Here is a 20,037-nt window from a genome sequence, read left to right as displayed (position 1 = left end):
GAGACCTACCTTCTAGGCGGCAGGCTGGCTTGTGCACTCCTGGAAGAGTGAACTGTTACGGCCCTGAGCACCCTTTTTACCTGCATATGCCTGCCCCCTGCCAGGTCCAGCTGAATCCTTCCCGTGTGATCTGGCTTGATCCTCACACCTTCAACATCTGCCTTGGGCTTAGACCACCTAGTTCTAGGTACCGTTTTAGTGCCCAAGTTGCAAAAAAGATCATCTCCCTCCCTGCCTCTTCCCTGCCAGCTGATACCACTAATTAAGTACATAATTCACTGTGAGCTAAGAGGGCTGGCTTATGCGACTGGCTTTATCCTGCTGTGACTTTCGGTTTATAACCTACCAGGAACTGTGTATTATGAGCTTTGGCTTAAAGAAATCTAATAGCACCAGAGGGCTCAATAAATCATTGGGTTTCCAAAAGCACAAATTTCAGGGCTGTACCATGACTCATAGTGTTGTAACCCATTCAGAAGTTTGGAGTTGACAAAGTCTCACCAAGGACAAACTCAAAGGCATTTTCCCCAAAGCTGGGAAATCAGCGAGCAGGAGTGACTTGGTTCCCTGGACCAGAGCGTCTGTGCATTTAGAACCTAGTGGGGGCCGAGCAGGCTCTGGGTGAGGGAGGAAGTGTGTGATCTGAGGTTCTGCGCGTGAGTCTCCTATGCGCTGAATAAACTCATGATTTCCAAACCTTGAAAACCATCAACACGGAGAGCTGTCACTGCCCGTCTCTCCTGCACCCACACCTGGCTCAGCACAATGTACTTACTAACCCTTGAGCAGTTCAGAGCCAACCCCTCTATGTGCTGGCTCTTAAATCCTATAAGCAAAAAGTTTATTTATTAAGGAATTAACTTGGAAAAGCTTCATTCTGTAGGAAACAAACACAGGTATTTACTTGGAACCCCTGGAAATGTTTCTGAATGTCAGTGATAACACACTTCAAAAGTGTTTTCTAGATACTGTTATCTTTTTAGCGATTGTTTCCTCTGGTCCTTGGAATGCTTGACATTCAAACAGAGTTGCTGACTGAAGAATCCAGGATTCGGGAAAAGCATCACTAAGTTGAGAAGACATGGGGACCCATCCGACACTTTTCTGAAACAAAAAAGCCAAGACTGAACGGAGCAGAAGCATCTTACCTGGCTTCAGCTTCAGCGCAAGAACTGGCCTTAAGGCTTCTGTATTTAATTCAGCTAATTCAGTGGGCTATAAGTAGAAAGGACTAGAGGTGGGCTATTAGACTTCGTCTCTTTGAAAGTAATCAGAAAAATGGAGGCAAAGTTGCCATCAGGCAGAGTTAAAATACCAGTAGTTTTCTTTCACCTTCACCTTTGTCTTCAATTGGTATATATTGCAAATATCTTTTTTAAGTTGTATTAAGGTATAATCGATATACAAAGGACTGTACATAGTAAATATGTACGGTTTGAGTCTGGACAAATGCAAACACTAGTGATACCATAATTATATATAGATATATACCTCCCAGAAAAAATGAAAATAAGATAAATTAAAAAATTTTTAAAGCCAACTTTGTTATAGCATAAAACTGTAATTTCTCTCTCAGAAAAAAATAAAAATGAAATAAATTAAAAATAATTTTTTTTTAAAAAGCCAACTTTGCCATAGCACAAGATCGTAATTTCCCTCTGGGGCTTTAATTTTAAACAATACACCTGAGATTTCTTATAAGAGAAAGCCACCCACAGGTGGACTCACTCTTACCCTATTTAGAACAGATTTGACGAATGCCTATAAATACCCCTACATGTGGCAGCGTCTCCTACATAATCATTTGGGAGACTGTGCCCGTTTTGCTCAAAACAATTCCAGACAAGAAGTCAAGATGTTTTCAGAGCCTCTGGCATGTTCTTAGACGGATCAGCGCTGGATTTGATACAACCAGCCTAGGGTCTCCTGGGGTCACCTTATGAACCAGGACCAACGAGACAGTGTTACTTTTAGTCCAAAACTAAGTGTGGCTTCCAAGGTTTTATGGTTTGCCTTTCTTGTGTGAATCATAGAACTGGCTCGGAAGGCAGATCCTGAAACAGAATTTGAGAAAGTATTTTGGGCTCTGGCTGCGTCAGAATGAGTGTTCAACCTTCTAAGGAAACTTGAAAAATCTCCTCTGAATGTATAAATCGTGGTACATTTGTGTAAATCTAGTCTCCCTCACTTAGTAACATCTTCTATGTTAGCAAAAGACAACTTAAAACTGTAGTTGGTAGTGATTCTTCAGATGTTCCATGGGCCTAACAACTTCACAAATTACAAAGTGAGTCATTTCCTATGACCCAGCCCATGGGCGCAATAGAGAGCTGCTTTGAGTGCATCACTGGCAAAATCATCCACTTTCTTAGTCACTTTCTTTATTGTATGTATTTAGGCTACACGAAAGAAGCAGATTCTTTCTGGAGAACGTTTTACTTCTCAGAATAAGCGTTATGGTTTGTAGAACAGTGTGCCATGTTCTCGCTGTAGGAGCAAAGGGATTTGCAAATGTTTTTATTAAATCCGTATTTAAAGTCTCAGAAATGATCAAGGGAAAGGAGATGTTTCCGTTCCCCACAGGGCAGGTATTAAGCAGCTAACCGTCCGCGGTGCTTGGCTGAGGAGCAGGTGCTGCAGGAATCATCTAGAAGTTGCTGCTGTCACCTGCACGGCTGACACAGCCCCCCGGCGGTCCCTGACCCTGTAGCTATGTCGACGTCATCTTTATAAGCATCCTTGTAAGAGACTAGGGGACTGGTTCCCTAGTCTCTTTATTTACCTAGGTCTGAGTGTGTAGAAATCTCCCCGGTGGCTATCAGTGTGAGGGCATTAGAAGATTTTCACTATCTGTTTTGTCACAGCCTTCGGGTCAGCCCAGTTCCCCATCCTGCTCCGCCAGAGTCGGTCTGGGTTTGTGCCGGCTGTTCGGACTGAATTACCATCAAGTTTCCTCTCATTCTCAGAAGCACTTGGGTTTGGATGATTGAACATCACCCCTCCCCGCAGGGTGCATGTCAGCACAGCAGTCGAGGGTCTGAAACTTGGCCCCAGGCCCCGGGGCTGTTCACCTTCTCCTTCCCTGCCTCCCAGGCATCTTAGAAACGAAAGTCCACTGACTGTGGTTTGTTCAGTTGCCCTGTGCACGCAGGGTGAGCATCATTCCCACCAGAGGCCTGGGAGTCTGGAGGAGGGAGAGGTCGTTGAAAGGGCAGCCCTAAGGCCACATTCTCCCTCTCTCTCCCGTCTAACCTCTGCCAGTATCTCTGATCCGTGTCACCTGTCACCTACGGTCGGTTATCTGTCCGCCACTGTCTAGCTGCCTGTCATCTGTCTGTCTACCTATTTTTAATATTCTGTGGAAAGAAGCTCCCTGGGGGCCACTTAGAAGAGGAGAGGACCTTGTTTTGCGCCCGCTCCTAGAGCGGCAGGGTGGTCTGTGGGCCAGCCTGTCCCAGGTAGCTTACATGCCGGGATGCAACTTAAACTACACCTCTGATAAGCACTCCCTCTCGGGGGGATGGGGGTGCTGGATCACATCACACTCACGCTTGTCACCCTTGCCCTCCACGGTAACAGCCATACCAGGCTCAGTACTTTAAATGGAACAGGCTAAAAATGTACACTCTCTACGGTTTCCAGAAAGAAGGGAGATGGGGACAAAAAGATAAAAGTGATCTTAGAGTTGGACCGAGGTGTGTCTGGAGGAAGTTCCACTGCTTCTCCATGAAGGCCAGGCTGTGGGAGTCCCTGTCCCAGCCTGTCCTGAGGTCGAGGGAGCATCTGTCACATGTGTAGCACTAGACTGTACACACACACATGGGTATAGATGTATTTCTATACAATATTGATATTATATGTATTGTAATTAATATAATGTGTGTAATATAATTATACTATATATAATGAATGATTTATTATATATAATGTATCAATATATAAATACATATGTGCATGTGTGTATAGTCTTGTGTTAATATGTGTGACAGCTAGGAAAGGGAAAGCATGGAATCAAATAGAAAAGGGAGAAGCTGAGAGCAGGTTCATTTATAGAATGTACAAAAGTTTATGATATATAATATGTGTATATTATATATGAAATATATAAATAATAAATGTCTATAATCTAGTGTTAGGTTTTATAACAGTGTTATACATAAGAATTATAATGTCATATATCATATATAATATGTATTATATTTTGTTGGAAATCTTACACTTATAAATATGCAAATTAAGCACCCATAAAGGTGGCTGCACTGTTGATTAATTTTTTTTTTTTTTTTTTTTTTTCTCTTTTTGCGGTATGCGGGCCTCTCACTGTTGTGGCCTCTCCCGTTGCGGAGCACAGGCTCCGGACGCGCAGGCCCAACGGCCATGGCTCACGGGCCCAGCCGCTCCGCGGCATATGGGATCCTCCCAGACCGGGGCATGAACCCGTATCCCCTGCATCGGCAGGCGGACTCTCAACCACTGCGCCACCAGGGAGGCCCTGTTGATTAATTTTTGCTCCATACTCCATGGGCTGTTTCATCTTTAAAAATCTATATTCCTTTTTTTCCTTCCCTCTTGACTTCCACTAGGCAGGAGGTAGGAATCCACAACAATAATCTATTATGATAAACTTTTCTAAATGGCTAATGCCTATTCCTTTTCAGGGGTAAATGCCCTGGAAGGTGAGTCACATAGGTAGAGATGCAAATGAACATTTCTGTCATTCCTTTTTTTTTTTTTTAAGTATTTATTTATTTATTTGGCCATGCCAAGTCTTAGCTGTGGCGCAGGATCATTCTTGATCTTGTACAATCTGTGGGGAGAATGAGATGCATTTAGAGTTGAAATGTAATTGTCTTTGGTCAAATGTGCATCGCCGTCCAGATTCACTCAGGGTCTCCCCTCAGTGTAGTAAACTGGCACTAGTTGGAAGGTAAGGCAGATGAGGATGGGGTGACATCCAGCTGTGCTTTTAGACCGTATTTCATGTGTGTGGAGAGTCGCAGATTACCCCGCAGATGCTTTCCTGTACGCGGTGTGATTGACACCACTGCTCTCCGTGAGTTTGTGTTGAGTCACCAACAGTGTTAGGGTAAATACGTCCCTTTTCAATCTCTCAAGAGCCAGTAGACACCAGGCAAACTATCTGACTCCCTGTGCTACTCTGGATGAGTCTGGGTGGAAATTCCCAGTGTTGGAATTGAAACTTAAGAGGCTTTCCCACAATGTACCACTTGGAAGGAGCACTAATATTACACTGTGTCTTCTCACCATTGGGCTCTTAGGAATTTGGATGCATTGTCATCGGAGTTTCCATTTTATGTAACTCATGGATCAATTAATGTCTCAACACAGTTGAACCCAGTCTTAAAAAGATGTTCCTTCCCTCCCCCAGGGTTACCAGGGCCTGGTGGATGGTGGCAGCAACATTGTGGAAGCCGACTGGGAAAGTGTCTCCAGCATCCTGCAAGTGGTACGTGCTGAGCTTCCATCCTGCTTCTTTCTCTGAGTAACTCTTCGGTTTGAAACCTCTTGTGCTTATGCTCCAGTAATACCTACAACAGATTAAAGTGCTGCCTGGCATCATTCTTATCTACTCGCATGGAAAGAAAACATTCTTAATTTGCCATTTAATTAAAATTTTTAAGAAGCTCTACATCACGCACACTGAGGAATTATCCTTGCAAGAAAAAGTTACATGTGGTGGCTAGCGGCACTTGAAGGGGGGTTCTGGTATCTTTTTTTAGAGCAGATTAACGTTGAGGCAGTTTTGGTTTGTTGGTGCTGTGTGTTTAGTGGCAAATCTCCTTGCCTGTTGGGTTTGGGGAGTCATTTGGCATCAGTGTAACAAAGCATGGGAAAGATCCTGACCGGCAGCCTCCAGGGGCTGTGGCTTTAGTGGGAACACAGCATCCCTGTTCTGCCCCGACCCAGACAGGGCTGATGTCCTTGGTGTGCACAAGGATGAAGTAATCACCACTTCAGGCGAAACAGTTGCTCACGTGGAACTTCAAGGAACCTCTTGCCTGAATATTTCATGCCTAATAAATTCCTGGAACAATGTAGCTTAGTGAAGACTCCAAGTCAGTTGAGAAATAAAGAGATTCCATGGAAGGAATGGATTTCATGAAAAGCTCTTTACTTGCGATTAGATCTTTTGAAATGTATGTATTCATGTGTGACTCATGTTGAGTATTTTTTTAATTGAAAGCAAAGAGATCGGTCCCATTCCCTCTGAAGGTGCTAGTGCAACAGAAGAAGGGATGAAAAAATATGGCATATAGATATAAATGGAATATTATTTGGCCACAGAAGAGGAAGTCCGGCAATGTATGACAACATTGAGGACATTATGTTACATGAAACAAGCCAGACACAGAGAGACAAGCCCTGCATGATCTCACTAATACGTGGATCTAAAAAAGGCAAACTCAAGAGAAACAGAGTAGAATGGTGGTTGCCAGGGACTGAGGGGGTTGCAGAATTGCTGGTCAAAGGACACAAGCTTCCAGTTGTAAGATGAATAAGTTCTGGATCTAATGTACAGCATGGTGACTGTAGTTAACACTACCGTATTATATACTTGCAAGTTGCTAAGAGAGTAATGTTCTCACCCCGCCCCCTCCCACACACACGTAACCATATGAGGTGATGGAGGTGTTAATAGTTTGATCATGGTGATCATTTCACAATGTACACCAATATTGAGTTATCATGTTCTATACCTTTAAAAATGTTAACCATGCTGTATTATATATTTGAAAGTTCTCACCACAAAAAGGTAGCTATGTGGATTGGTAGATGTATTAACTAACCTTGTGGTGGTCATCATTTCACAATATATACATGTATCAAATCATCACAGTGTGCACCTTAAGCTTACAAGTGTTGTATGTCAATTGCATCTCAGTAAAGCTGGGGTGCGGGGGCGGATGCTAGTGGGGTGTGAGTTGAAATGCCGGTCACAGACTCCTAAGTCTGCACTTGAGGCTTTTTGCTCTACTACTCCTGGGAAGAGCCTGAAGGAAAGTTGGACAACCATGGATACTTAGGTAGAGTAATATTTGCAAAAAGTCAGGACATTGTCATCTGAATTCCAGCCAGGAAACCCACGTGTGAGGAGAGCATTTCCACTCTGCTATGGTGATTGTGAAGAAAGATAGGAAATACAAGTATGGTTGGTGTGTGTGTGTGTGTGTGAGTGTGAGAGAGAGGGGGAGGGGGAGAGGGAGAGGGAGGGAGGGAGGGAGAGACTGGTGTCCACTTCTTTGCAACCCACTCGGTCCTGGGTTTCATTCCTGGGGCCCTGTCCATGTTATCTCCTCAATGTTCATGGGTTGCTGACTTCCCGTTGATAGAACTTATGTGACCCTTTAATCGCTCTTGGTCAAATCAAAGTCCAGAGGACTGGCTTATGTTTGTTCTGCACCCTGCACCTTCTACCCAGGCTTCCCGGTGCTGTGCCAGGTCCTGATGTCGCCCCTGTCACACTGACCGTCATCATTAACCCAGGATCACTTCTGCTGATGGGCAGCTTGTTTTATGAAGCAGGCATGCACTTGGAACGTCATGCACAAACTGAAGTTTTATCAGTGTGTGCAGGGTTTGTGTAAAGGCATCCTGCATTTTTCTAAATACAACTAGGGATCCTTTGCTTTTGAAAAACAAAGTATGAAAAATCATGATTTCTCTCTCCCAGAAGTTTGGATATTCCAACTAAGATTTAACCTTGAAAAAGGGGTGTGGGCAGGGAGGGGTGGGGCAGATCTCGTGCAAAACTAAATCCCTTTGGCTCACAGATTTCTCTTTTGCTGGCACTTGTGGGGAGCCCTGACTAACAGAAGGGGAGTCTTATTACCTGGGGCCGCTGGACATGGTGCTTCTCTGGCTGCGGCTGCTGACCGGCCTTGGGCCCGTCTTAGGCTCAGAGAGTGTGCGGGGTCCAGCCCTCCCTGTGCTGCGCAGCTTCCCCACGGGACGGCTGTTGTTCCCTTGCAGACTCCGCTCCACGCATTTAGCTGATGGCTGCCGTTCCTCCTTGTTTCCGTCCCCTACTCTGTTCCCCTTGGGAATGAGGCAGCGTCTTTAGCCATTGAATTCTGGGAAAGAGCTAAAAATGGGAAAACTCTGAACTTTCACAGCTGATCGATTCAAAAGCTGAAAAGGAGGGAAACCTATGCTTTGGAAGTCCTGTGGTTTTACATCAGCACTCACATGTACTATTCTGTCCATCTTTCTGTCCAAATGGGAGGAAATAGATAAACACGGTTTTCTTTCTTTTCCAGGGAGGGACCATTATTGGCAGCGCCCGTTGCAAGGACTTCCGTTCTCGGGAAGGCCGCCTGAAGGCTGCTCATAACTTGGTTCAGCTGGGCATCACCAACCTGTGTGTGATCGGCGGGGACGGGAGTCTCACCGGGGCCAATATCTTCCGGAAGGAGTGGAGTGGGCTGCTGGAGGAGCTGGCCCGGGAGGGTGTGTCTCTGTCTCCACGTACATTACTCTCGTGGGGCTCTGTGTCCCACCCATTCGTCTCCCCATCCCCTCAGAGAGCTTTGAGTTCATACATTCTGCCTGCTTAACCGTCCCAGAGGTATTTGCTGCTGGTGGCGAGGCAGATCTTACAGTCGCCACCTCAGCACTTATATTCGTGCCTCAAATAATGACAGTAACGATAATAAGAATAACATTCGTTCCGCCATCCTACGTGCCAGGCACGGCTCCACTTTTGACATAGGTGGCTTTGTGCACTGCTCGTGACGACCATCTGAGAGGGTTTGTATCGATCCCCTCTTTACAGAGGAGGGTCAGGGGCTCGAGGCGAAGCCAAACAGCCATGAGTGTGGCTCCGGCTCACACCTGCCCTCAGACGCCCGTGGCTGCCCCCCAACAGCTCCCCTGGGGTCTTTCTATCAGTTGTTGCAAGACTTGAATTTAGATGGTAGCGACCTGCTGCTGGATGGTCCTTTACTGTAGGAAAGGATTTTCGAGAAACCTATATATTCTGTGTTTTTTGTCTTTTAAGCATGTTGTTACAAAATTCCACTTTAATATAAAATATAGCCAGTGGAAGCAAATTGAACTAATAGCAACCTTGTGAAAAGTATAAACTTGCACTAAAGCGATGACCCCAAGTTCTGTGACGTCTGTTTGGGGAATGGAGAGCGGCTGTCAGACGCCAGCAGCAAAGGACCTGACGATGTCTCTGCACCGTGCTCTGGTGTAAGGCAGGCGCGTGGAGTGGTAACTCAGGAGAGGGATAGCTGCCTCCCCCTTGACCTTGACCTTGACCTTTCTGGTCCCATTTAAGCAGCTCTACCATCCCCGGTGGTCTTTCCTGAGAGCGCTAAGTAGATCTCTACCAACTAATTAGCCCCCATGGGCCTGTAAGGAGTCAATATACCAGTTGTACAATATTCTTTCAGACTTAGATCTGGGGTGGTGACGTGTCTTATTTGGAGCCAGGCCGTTTTCCAAGGCCGTTGCCAGACAGAAGTCAGATTGTATCCACCGACTGCAGCGTGTGATCCTTCCTTCCTTTAATTTTTACACCTGGGTCGGTGCTCTTGTCTGGGTGTCAAATGACTGCTCCTATCTTGTCCCCAGCTCCACCTCTGTGTGGCTTTTCTCTCCGTCAGTATGCAGGATCAGGTCGCGTACAGATCTGATGCAGTGGGTAGGAAACCCATGTCGAAGCGTGCATTCCCCCCTCCCCGTGTCATCCTGGGCGTGCGGCTTGTCCCCCCACAGGCAAGATCAACATGGAGGAGGTGCAGAAGCATGGGTACCTCAACGTGGTGGGGATGGTGGGCTCCATCGACAACGACTTCTGCGGCACCGACATGACCATCGGCACGGACTCTGCCCTGCACCGCATCATCGAGGTGGTGGACGCCATCATGACGACCGCCCAGAGGTAGTGGCCATGGGAACCCGGCGGGTGGGCAGGCGGGCGGCCCTGGGCTTGAGACATGGGCTGCGGAGACCTCAGTGCCCACTCTGGAAGGTTCCACAAGCCTTGTCACTTGATATTAGAAACAGTTTTGTATTGGTTTACTTTTTATTTTCAATTTTCAAAAGTCACTGCTTCCCAATTACAAAAGAAAAACATGTTCATTGGAGAGAATTTAGAAAAAAGAAAAAGACAAAGTCAGCATTACATAAAGTCCCACCCAAAGCTCTCCTGCAGGAATCACAGAAAGTAAAGCCCCGAGTTTGCACAGCTGTCATCAGAGCTGGGCGAGCATCCCGCCTGTTCCGCTTCTCACCTGTGGATTTCCCAGCATGTAGATGAGGCAGAGACCTTCTGTCTCCGTGCTGTAGACTCACGGCAGAACCTTTACCGTAATGCCTTCTGTGGAGCCCTTGGGTTTCCAAAGCACTTTCACAAAAGCCACGTGAGAGAGAAAATGGAACACGTGCCTCCATTTCGTGGATGAGGCACTTGCCACTGTCTCAGGGCCACACCCGGTGGAACTGTGACCGGTGGCAAACCATGTCCCCTTCGGGTTCCCAGGGTCGCTCGTGGCGGTTAGTTTCCCATTTGTGGAAAGGCTGTGGTCCCCGGGTGTGGACCTGACTCTGTGACTGTCGTGTCCTGCCTTGCTGCGGGCGGTCTCCAACCCACGGTTGTGGCCCGAGAAGCAGCTGACGCTGCCCAGCAGAGCCGTTGTCTTGGGAAGAGCACATACAAATGTTCTGGTAGTGTGAGCGTGTCTGGGTGTCAAATGACTGCTCCTATCTTGTCCCCAGCTCCACCTTTGTGTGGCTTTTCTCTCCGTCAGTATGCAGGATCAGGTCGCGTACAGATCTGATGAAGTGGGTAGACCTTGGCACAAGCACACCTGCTATAAAACACAACCGGGAGGTGCTGCTCGCTGCCGCAGCCCCTTTGCTCGAAAGAGCTTGAAACACACTCACAATAGCATTTGTTTGTGTAGAAAGTGGGTCATTTGTGGGGCAGCTCAGGTACCTGCTGTAAATACAAAGCAGGCTTTTCTGTTTGCTCTCCCTGCTCTTCCTGGTGGTGCTAAGTGGATGTTTCCTTTATCTCTTTTCCAGCCACCAGAGGACCTTCGTCCTGGAAGTCATGGGGAGGCACTGCGGGTACGTACGTGCGGATGCGGCTGGGACGGAGAGGACCCCTAGCACAGTCCCTGCGGAGCCCCGCACCCTAGCATGAAGGTGCCAGGAAGGGTTCCCGAGGAGCCAGCGGCGCCCTGTCTGCCAGGGCTGGCCCTGAGCTCGGGATGCCCGGCGCAGCCCCATGAGGTCATTGCTGTCTCCGTGCAGGTACCTGGCCCTGGTGAGTGCGCTGGCCTGTGGGGCCGACTGGGTGTTCCTTCCAGAGTCTCCACCAGAAGAAGGTTGGCAGGAAAACATGTGCATCAAACTCTCAGAGGTAAACCCACATTTTGCCTGTCTTAACTACCAGCGATTCTGGTTGCGCTGCCCCGGCCATGATTTGCGGTGGCCGTTAGCATGTTCGGTTTGGACGGAGTTTTAGACAGGTGACAGCTTTCTGCCCAAAGTGGCTTCAGGCTGGTTGCTGGGGGCTTCGACTCCTTACGCGTCCATCCACCTCCCACTGTTGCAAAGAGTAATTTGAGGGAAAACAACTGACGTTTTTGTGTTTCTCGCGCAAAGCAGCAGCTACAACTGTAAAGAGGAGGTGAGGTGAGAGCCCAGGGTCTGGGGAACATGGTGCCTCCCTGACCCCACGTAACAGGGACAGGAGACCTGTGTGTTGACTCCATCCGAATCCCCCATCTTGCCGTGTGGCACACGTGGTGACAGCTCCTTCTGCTGTGGGGTCCCCACCGTGCTGGCCTTGCTGTGGGTTGGCTTGCTGTCTCCTCTGAGCCAGGCTTTTCCTTCCTTCCGTCTGCGGGTTGGGCTTGTGTTTCACTCCGTGGATTATCAGTGTCGGGCAGATTTCCTCTAGTTAAGGCTTCTAACTAAGGCATGCGAGGCCTCGTAGAAAACAACGGTTGGCATTCGGGACAGAAATCCCAATGCTTATGGAATTTCCCTTCTCTTATTTTCATAGCCATCTTATCGCTGTTCCATAGACAAAAAAGTAAACATATGGCAGAGGCTAATTATCGTTGCATTCAGCAAACACATAAGCGTTGCATACAACCAGGACCCACGTTTCATAAGATATGGCCATTGCCTTCAAAGTGATGGGTTCCAAGAAAGGAATTCCAGCAACAAACCAGATAAGCTTTGCTGACCCAGAACCTCTGTAAGAAACTGTTGGTAAAGCTGTCCTTTTACTGGGAAGAATCATGCACCCTTTTGAGGCTGGAGCTCTAGGCTGCAGCAGGCCAGGGGCACGTCCCAGGGATGACTGTGACCATTGAAGTAACAAACGAGTTCATTATCTCTTGGTTCTGACCTGGGGACCTGGGCGGCATGCTGTGCCGGCCAGCTGGTGTGGGAAGGTACGTGGCTGGTTGCAGGAGTCGGGCACTGGCCCTCCTGTTAGGCAGGTCCTTCATCGTGGTGCTGAGGGCATCCGCGTAATTGCTATTCCACGGGGCATTACTTGAGGGACGTGCCTGTCCCTGCATCTGTCCCGTCTCCTCCCGAGTCCCTGCCCTCGTTGACGATGACACTGCACAGGCCAAGGTCTAACGCCCTCAGAGAGCCGGAAGCACCCCGGCTGTGAAGATCAGCAGTGAGGCCGTGGGGCTGATGTTTAGGTTTCTCCGTTATTTCTGTAACTGTATGGTCTTCTCTGCAGACCTCCTTGAGTTTCGGACATTGTAAAGTGCCCCGACAGCTAGGACGTGTTTGGATCCCCCCTTAAGCGTTGGCAGAGTTAGGACTAATGGCTTGAGCTCACTTGGGTGGAAACACTTGACATTGTAGTGCCTGTCATTAATTTTTATCGGTTATCAGTGTAGCACTGTGAGAGTTTCTCTAAACACCTTACCGGATAATTGGCCCAGGAAGCAAGCCCCAGAGCATCCCCCAATCATGGGCATTTCGGTATAAAGTTGGAAAGGACTCAGGGGCATCAGAAGTCCCAGGGCTGGATCCTGGCTCTGCCAACCACGGGGCAAACGATGTTTGGACAGACGACCTTCCCTTCATGTCCTAAGTTCCTCAGCTGTAACTCGGGGTCATGCTGCTGCTCCTTAGAGATTTTGTGAGGATTCAGTGAATGAGTGACTCCATCCGGGTGGGGGACCAGAAGGCAGTCAATGAACTACACAGACAACTGTAACCCCATTATTTTTTTATAAATTTATTTATTTATCTTTTGCTGCGTTGGGTCTTCGTTGCCGTGCCGGGGCTTTCTCTAGTTGCAGCGAGCAGGGGCTACTCTTCGTTGCAGTGCAAGGGCTTCTCATTGTGGTGGCTTCTCTTATTGTGGAGCATGGGCTCTAGGTATGTGGGCTTCAGTAGTTGTGGCTCATGGGCTTCAGTAGCTGTGGCTCACGGGCTCTAGAGCGCAGGCTCAGTAGTTGTGGCTCATGGGCTTAGTTGCTCCGCGGCATGTGGGAACTTCCTGGACCAGGGCTTGAACCCGCGTCCCCTTCATTGGCAGGCGGATTCTTAACCACTGCGCCACAAGGGATGACCCCGACCCCATTATTTTTTTTTTAGCCACTTTGGAATAGTGTATTGTATGGATGAAGTATGGCTATTTGACCAATTCCATATTTGTGGACCAGTCATTACTTCCATTTTTGCTGTTTCAAGTGATGCTAAAATAATCATTCTTGTTGTCGTATCTTTATACCTTTTAGAAAGTACTCTGATTAATAAGTTCTTCAAAGTGTAGCACATTTTGGGACTTCCCTGGTGGTCTAGTGGTTAAGACTCTGACCTTTCACTGCAGGGGGCACTGGTTCGATCCCTGGTTGGGGAACTAAGATCCCGCATGCCACGTGGTGTGGCCAAAAAAAAAAAAAAGTGTAGCACATTTAGTATCTATCATAAACCAACAAGACAGCATGTGTGTTTGTGATGCAGGACGGGCCGAGCCCCCTTGGCTGACATCCTCAGGTGCTGCCCACTCTGGGCTCACCGCCCCACACAGCTCACACCCCCCAGAGGAGGGTCCTTGACTGGGGACTTGAGGGAGAACAGACTCCCTGAGAGTGATTTGGGCATCACAGGATGCTGGCCGGGAGCCCGGGAGCGCCGCGGCCCCCAGTGTTGGACGCTGCCAGCCTGGCTGTTCCTGCAGGGCGTCTCCGACCCCGCCTGGGCCCCGCATTCCCCTCTGTGCCCCTCCTGCCCAGGCCTGGGGCTGGCGCTGCCCATCACAAAGGCAAGAACCGGTTTTTAAGCACTGATTTTTATTCGCCATTATTTCTGTAACTGTCTGGTCTTACGTGCAGACCTCCTTGGGGTGAGGTGGCAGGGAGCTCTGCCTTCCGGGGGAGGTTCTCGGGCCTGGTTTGCAGTAGAGAGCCCCCTCCCCGGAGAGCCCAGCCTCGGAGCTCATCACCGTCCGGGGGTCCGGGTCCAAGGCAGCGGGGGCCAGCCTCCGCCTGTGGTGATGTCACAGCAGCTTCTGCGTCTGCAGGCCTGTCCCCTCTGCTCACCTGGGGCACCATGACCTGCCTGTGTCCTTAGGAACCACCATGTGTGAAATCAGGTGACCGTTTCTCCCTGGAGAGAGGCCAGTTCAGGTGGGACAGGGGCCCCCGTTGTGTCGTTAAGAATGGTTTAGGCATTTGAGGATGTCACCTTTTGTTTCCTTAGAACCGAGCCCGGAAAAAAAGACTGAACATCCTCATTGTGGCCGAAGGAGCCATCGACACCCAAAACAAACCCATCACCTCTGAGCAAATCAAGGAGGTGAGTGTCTCAGGCTTCTCACCCCCCCGAGCCTGTCTAGAAACGGGAGATTTAGACACCCTGGGCAGGGCGGGAGTCTGGAACTATGCGCTATTGTTTAAATATTTTTTGTTCTTCTTGGTCGTTAAAAATATTTTCGTAATGACTCATAACTTTATTAGCATCAGAATCATACAGCTCCTGGCTTCTGGTGAGCCCCTGCCTCTGGAACACTGTTGGGAATATTCCCAAAGGCCCCGGGCTCCCGCGACAGAGACGGAGGAAATGCGATCGGGTGGGGTTAGAAGGTTCCAGCTCTGGGTCGTGGCTGCCCAGGAGCTAGGAGGTCAGCAGAGTTCCCTCTCCCAGCTGAGCATGGCCTTACTCACAGAGAAAGCCGCTCGGCTGGCCTTAGTCACTGCTCCTCCGCCCTGCATGGAGGCTGACCCCTCAGTCCTGTTGCCCGAGTCCTGTTGGGCTTGGTTGGCGGGTGCCGGCTTGTCTGGCCCAGGAGGGATCTGCTGTGCTCCCCAGTTGCCCAGGTAACTGGGCAGGTTCTGGACACAGTGTTGGGGAGACAGACTCAGGCTCTGATGGAAGCTGCCCGTCAGGGCAAAGCATATCATCACCTTGGCTTTGCAAGTTGGTTTCTCTGATGCCTTTTACGTATTTATTCCCTGACCAGCTTTTCACCTGATTATCAAAATATCTGTGAAAGTCATCTGCCAGTATTTATAGAAGTAATCAATACAGTCAGGGCAAAGATATTCCTTCCCACTTAATTGAAGTTGAGATTGGATTGTGGAATATTAGAGCCAAAAGGGACCATGGAATTCCTGTGACCCAGCCCCATCATTTTTATAAAGTAAATGAGGGCCAGTCAAGACAGGTAGCCTGTCCCAGCCACCTGGCTGGGTTCACCCGGGCCCTGGACTGAGGGGACGCTTTGATTTTACTGTGTCATGCTTTTCAAATACAACCTTACAAATTCAAGGTGATTTCAGAGAAATGTTTATATTTTTACAAAGTATATGCTTGAAATACAAGCTATAGAAACAGTGATTTTAAAAAACCGTGTTACTTATGTTCACTTGCGAGGTAGGAGCACAAAGGTTTTATTTGATGATAAAAGTATTCTTTAAAAAATATTAATTTCAGCAAGCCGTTAAACATTCAGGAAGTGAAATTTAGAAACTAGAACATTCTTCAACATAGATGTGTAGAAAGGGGAGAGAGAACTTCCCCTGCTCCCAACCCCCATCCCTAGAACAAGCTGATGTACCCGGCCATGTCCTGTGTTTCCCCTCAGCTCGTGGTCACACAGCTGGGTTATGACACTCGGGTGACCATCCTTGGACACGTGCAGAGAGGTGGGACGCCTTCAGCCTTTGACAGGATTTTGGTAAGTGAGGCTGGAAATGGTCAGGCATCGTCACAAGGAAAGGAACACTTCTGGGATTGCAAAGGGACCAGTTTGCTAAGAAGACTGGGTGATCTTGAGTAGAGCCATCGGTAAAGGGCGTGTCTGCCCACAGCGACGGGTGGCTTGTCCCTAGGGTGCTATGACCCGTAGTCTCATAGGGAGACCTGCTAGCCGAGGGGGTTTCCTAGGCCCCTGGTGACCCAGACACTGAGAGACCCTGCTAAACGTGGGGGACAAACCCAAAAGGTGGAAAGGGGGTGTCCACGGGCAGGTTTCTAGAAATGGACCCAGGGACCACAGAGACCCAGAGTCCAATTCTCGGTTTCCTGCTCCGCTCGCCTCTGACCGCCCCGCCCCCCAGCACGCCGGTTCCTAGCGGAGTTGATCTCGTTGTTGGAGGTGGGTTAGAAGTCAGCGGGAAGGGCTCTGGGTAACTAACGGGGACTCAGTGCAGGAGAAGCGAGGGGGCCTTGAGGACGGAGGAGCTGAGAACAGGGCTGGGCCCGTCTGAACGAGGGGGACCTCTGTCTGTGGGCGCCGGGCTGGTCTCCGGGCGGGCCTGGGGCCAGCTCCGACCATCGTGATCTCATTACCAGGCCAGCCGCATGGGGGTGGAGGCCGTGGTCGCCCTCCTCCAGGCCACCCCTGAGACCCCGGCCTGCGTGGTGTCGCTGAGCGGGAACCAGGCAGTGCGGCTGCCGCTGATGGAATGCGTGCAGATGGTGAGTGCGGGGCCGGGCCCCGCCCAGCACAGGGTGGGAGGTGGGGAGGGGGAACCTCCCCCAGCACGGGCAGACAGCCTTCCCTGGGACCCAGGGCCCCCTCCCCGGGCCCGTGACACCGAGCACGCAGGCCCCCTCCGCGAGTCTAGTTTGCCGGGAGGGGGTGTCCTCGGGGTGCCTGGGCGCTTCCTGTGGGCGGGTCAGGCCGGAGACGGCTCTGCAGGGACTGTGGGGGGATTCTCGGGGTGGGGAGGGCACCATCCAGCCTCTCCAGGGTCAGCTGCTCCCGCCCTCCCGTCCCCGAGGCCCTCACACCTGTGATGTGACACGGGGATGGCCGACTCGGGGGGACCCCAACGTGCGCCGCCTCCTCTGGGTGTGGAGTGCAGGCCGGTGGCTGCAGGGAAGCGGGGGATGGTTTTCCAGTTGACCGTCCAGTAGCTGCGGTGGCCGTGGAGTTGTGTTAGGAATTGTTACCATTTTTTATTTTGCAAAGTCTATTCACGACTCTCATTTTATTTGGTCTTCCCAGTGGCTCTGAGGTGTATTTTATAACATGTACAGAGAGGTAATTAAGTAATTAAGTCACAGGACTTGTTGAAAGTAACCCCTTAGAAACATACTTCCCAAAAGCCGATGGCAGTAAAGGAAGTCTCTGCGTGTGTGTGCATGTGTGTGCACGTGTGTGGACTGTGAGGCTGTGGCTCAAAAGAACAGAACGTGGAATGATGAGCAGTTTATTGTGAGCACATTTCTTCTGTCCAGTGTCTCTGTCTGTTTTGAGACAGGCAGCCAGTAGGTACCACTAGCTTGTCCTTGAACCACCGTACGTCGTGGTGCCTCAGCCAGACCGTTCACAAGGCCACAGCCAGCCCCTCACTGACCACTGCTTGCCAGGTGTTTTCCTAAGGGCCTGGCAGCGTTCACCACCACAATGACATGGAAGTAGAGGCATTTTTCTCACCACACAGAGGAGGAAACTGAAGCTCAGAGCGATGGATGACTTGCCTGGGATCCTGAGGTTGAAGGGGGAGGGGGCCGGTGCTGGTCCCGAAGCGCTCTACCCCCCGGGACAGTCCGCCCCCCGCCCCTGGCACAGCGTCACCTGCGTCCTCCGCTCCCCGGAGACAGGGGTGGTTCTGTTTGTTCTTTCCTCACCAGCGTCAAATGGGGATTTTTCAGAGCCTGGCCTGGGAGATCCGCTTCCTTCCGGCCTCTCTCTCATGGGCCAGAATCCCTAAGATTTCAGGACCCACTTACTCTGGCAAGGCCAGTGGTCCCACCTCGTCCTTTTCTACAAAGCAGCCTGGGTGGGCGGCCTAGGCTTCCCCCCATAGCCAGGCAGTGCAGGCTTGCTGACCCCAGGCTGCCGGCTACAAGGTTGGACGTGGAGGGACCCGGATGCAAGGACCAAGCTGGTTCCAGGTCCCTAGCCTGGATCTGAGGATGCACCGTCTTGACATGTTCTTTCTTCCTTTTGTTATTTCCTTAAAGACCCAGGAAGTACAAAAGGCCATGGATGAGAGGAGATTTAAGGACGCTGTGCAACTCCGAGGAAGGTGAGTCTTCTGAAAAAACCTGTTTTGCTGGGAGCCTTCGTTAGTCAGGCCTGGTGTTAGAATGTGCCTCCAGGCGGTGCTTGTTCTGTATCAACATAAGAAGTCAGAAATTAAGACAGTATGCAGTCAAGGCATTATTCCTAAAGGTCATGGTCGGGTGACTAATTACAGAGAAATTTATTTTTTGGCAGGGTGGTGGGGGGCAGGTCGTTTAGAAGCTGATGAAATTAGGATAGAGAGTGGCATGTGGCTGCTAGCATTTGGGGAAAGAAACTTGCTGCATCCTAAACGCCCCTGCCCCTCAGCCCCTTATAGCACATCCATTCCAGTCACTGGGAACACGTGAGGCTGCCTTCCCTGAGAGCCCGGACACAAAGCTGGCACCTGCGGGCCATCTGCATCCAGCACAAGCGTCCTCTGAGGCCCCTTCTCCCCAGATGAGCCCATACTGCTCCGTCCACATTCTAACCTTTGGTCTGACACCGTCCTTTTCTTCTAGGAGCTTCGAGAACAACCTGAACACCTACAAGCGGCTCGCCATCAAGCTGCCGGACTCCCAGATCCCTAAGGTAGGCGACATTGTGGTGCGCCACATCCCCGCCTCCGGCAATGCCTGGGTCCTCCTCTGGCCTGGGTGCCCTCCTGCCCTGGCCAGTTCGGGTCTTGGCTCCCAGGAGACCACCCCGCGCCCCGCCGACCCTTTCCTCCTGCCCCCTCCCACCTGGGCGACTCGGCTTTTCAGTTCCGGCGCCTGGGCCCCGCACTCAGCCCGTTCGCTCCGGCTCCAGGGTGCAGCGGTGCGAGCTGTATCCGCCGCGGTCCGCACACACCCACACGCCCCCTCCTCCCGACTTACAGAGCAACTGCAATGTGGGCGTCGTGAACGTGGGTGCGCCCGCCGCCGGCATGAATGCGGCCGTGCGCGCGGCCGTGCGCGTGGGCATCGCCGACGGACACAAGATGTTCGCTGTGTACGACGGCTTTGAGGGCTTCGCCAAAGGCCAGGTGAGTCCCGGGGGCGCCTGGCGAGGGAGGTCCTTGCTGAGAAGGCAGATTCCGGATTTCTCAAAGGTGGTAGGGAGGGCCTCTCTGGGGTCCGAGGACCCGGGCATTAGGTGGGAAGGGGGGCACGTGCGCACGAGGCTGCCGTGAGGTGTGCATGGGATGCCGTGGGTGATGCGCAAGGCCCGTGCGCTGAGCGCCCACTCCGATAAAAACCTAGGGAAACGATTAACTGCTTGAGTGCTTACTGAATACACTTACTGCTCCTCCGCGATTTACTTATTATGTTAACCCATTTAAATCTCAAAAATCTAAGATATTATCCCCATTTTCCTAATGAGAAAGCTGGGGCACCGAGACTTAATTCACAGGACCAAGGTCATAGGATGCAGGGTGCTAAACACGTGGGGAGGCTGCAGACGCTACGCTCTTAGCCGGGTGTTTCCTGGCCCCCTCTCACCCGAGGTTTCAGTTCTGCGGTTTGTTACCTGTGGTCCAGGAATATTAAATGGAAAATTCCAGAATAGACAACCTGTAC

The 20,037-nt window shown here is 50.4% G+C and overlaps 1 protein-coding gene across 1 annotated transcript in view; it reads left to right on the top strand.

Annotated features, from left to right (window-relative positions):
- PFKP (phosphofructokinase, platelet) overlaps window positions 1-20,037 on the top strand; it is an 81,384-nt gene that overhangs the window by 27,857 nt on the left and 33,490 nt on the right. The window contains exons 3-13 of the mRNA XM_081227018.1: window positions 5,390-5,467; window positions 8,280-8,469; window positions 9,745-9,910; window positions 11,056-11,100; window positions 11,287-11,395; window positions 14,719-14,814; window positions 16,103-16,195; window positions 16,813-16,938; window positions 18,433-18,497; window positions 18,997-19,066; window positions 19,356-19,502. Of these exons, the coding sequence (XP_081083144.1) occupies window positions 5,390-5,467; window positions 8,280-8,469; window positions 9,745-9,910; window positions 11,056-11,100; window positions 11,287-11,395; window positions 14,719-14,814; window positions 16,103-16,195; window positions 16,813-16,938; window positions 18,433-18,497; window positions 18,997-19,066; window positions 19,356-19,502 (1,185 nt within the window). The remainder of the gene's footprint in view (window positions 1-5,389; window positions 5,468-8,279; window positions 8,470-9,744; window positions 9,911-11,055; window positions 11,101-11,286; window positions 11,396-14,718; window positions 14,815-16,102; window positions 16,196-16,812; window positions 16,939-18,432; window positions 18,498-18,996; window positions 19,067-19,355; window positions 19,503-20,037) is intronic.

The sequence above is a fragment of the Mesoplodon bidens genome (assembly GCF_964165515.1).
Source record: "Mesoplodon bidens genome assembly, chromosome: 3".
Lineage (NCBI taxonomy): Eukaryota > Metazoa > Chordata > Mammalia > Artiodactyla > Ziphiidae > Mesoplodon > Mesoplodon bidens.
This window is presented reverse-complemented; position numbering and strand designations above follow the sequence as displayed.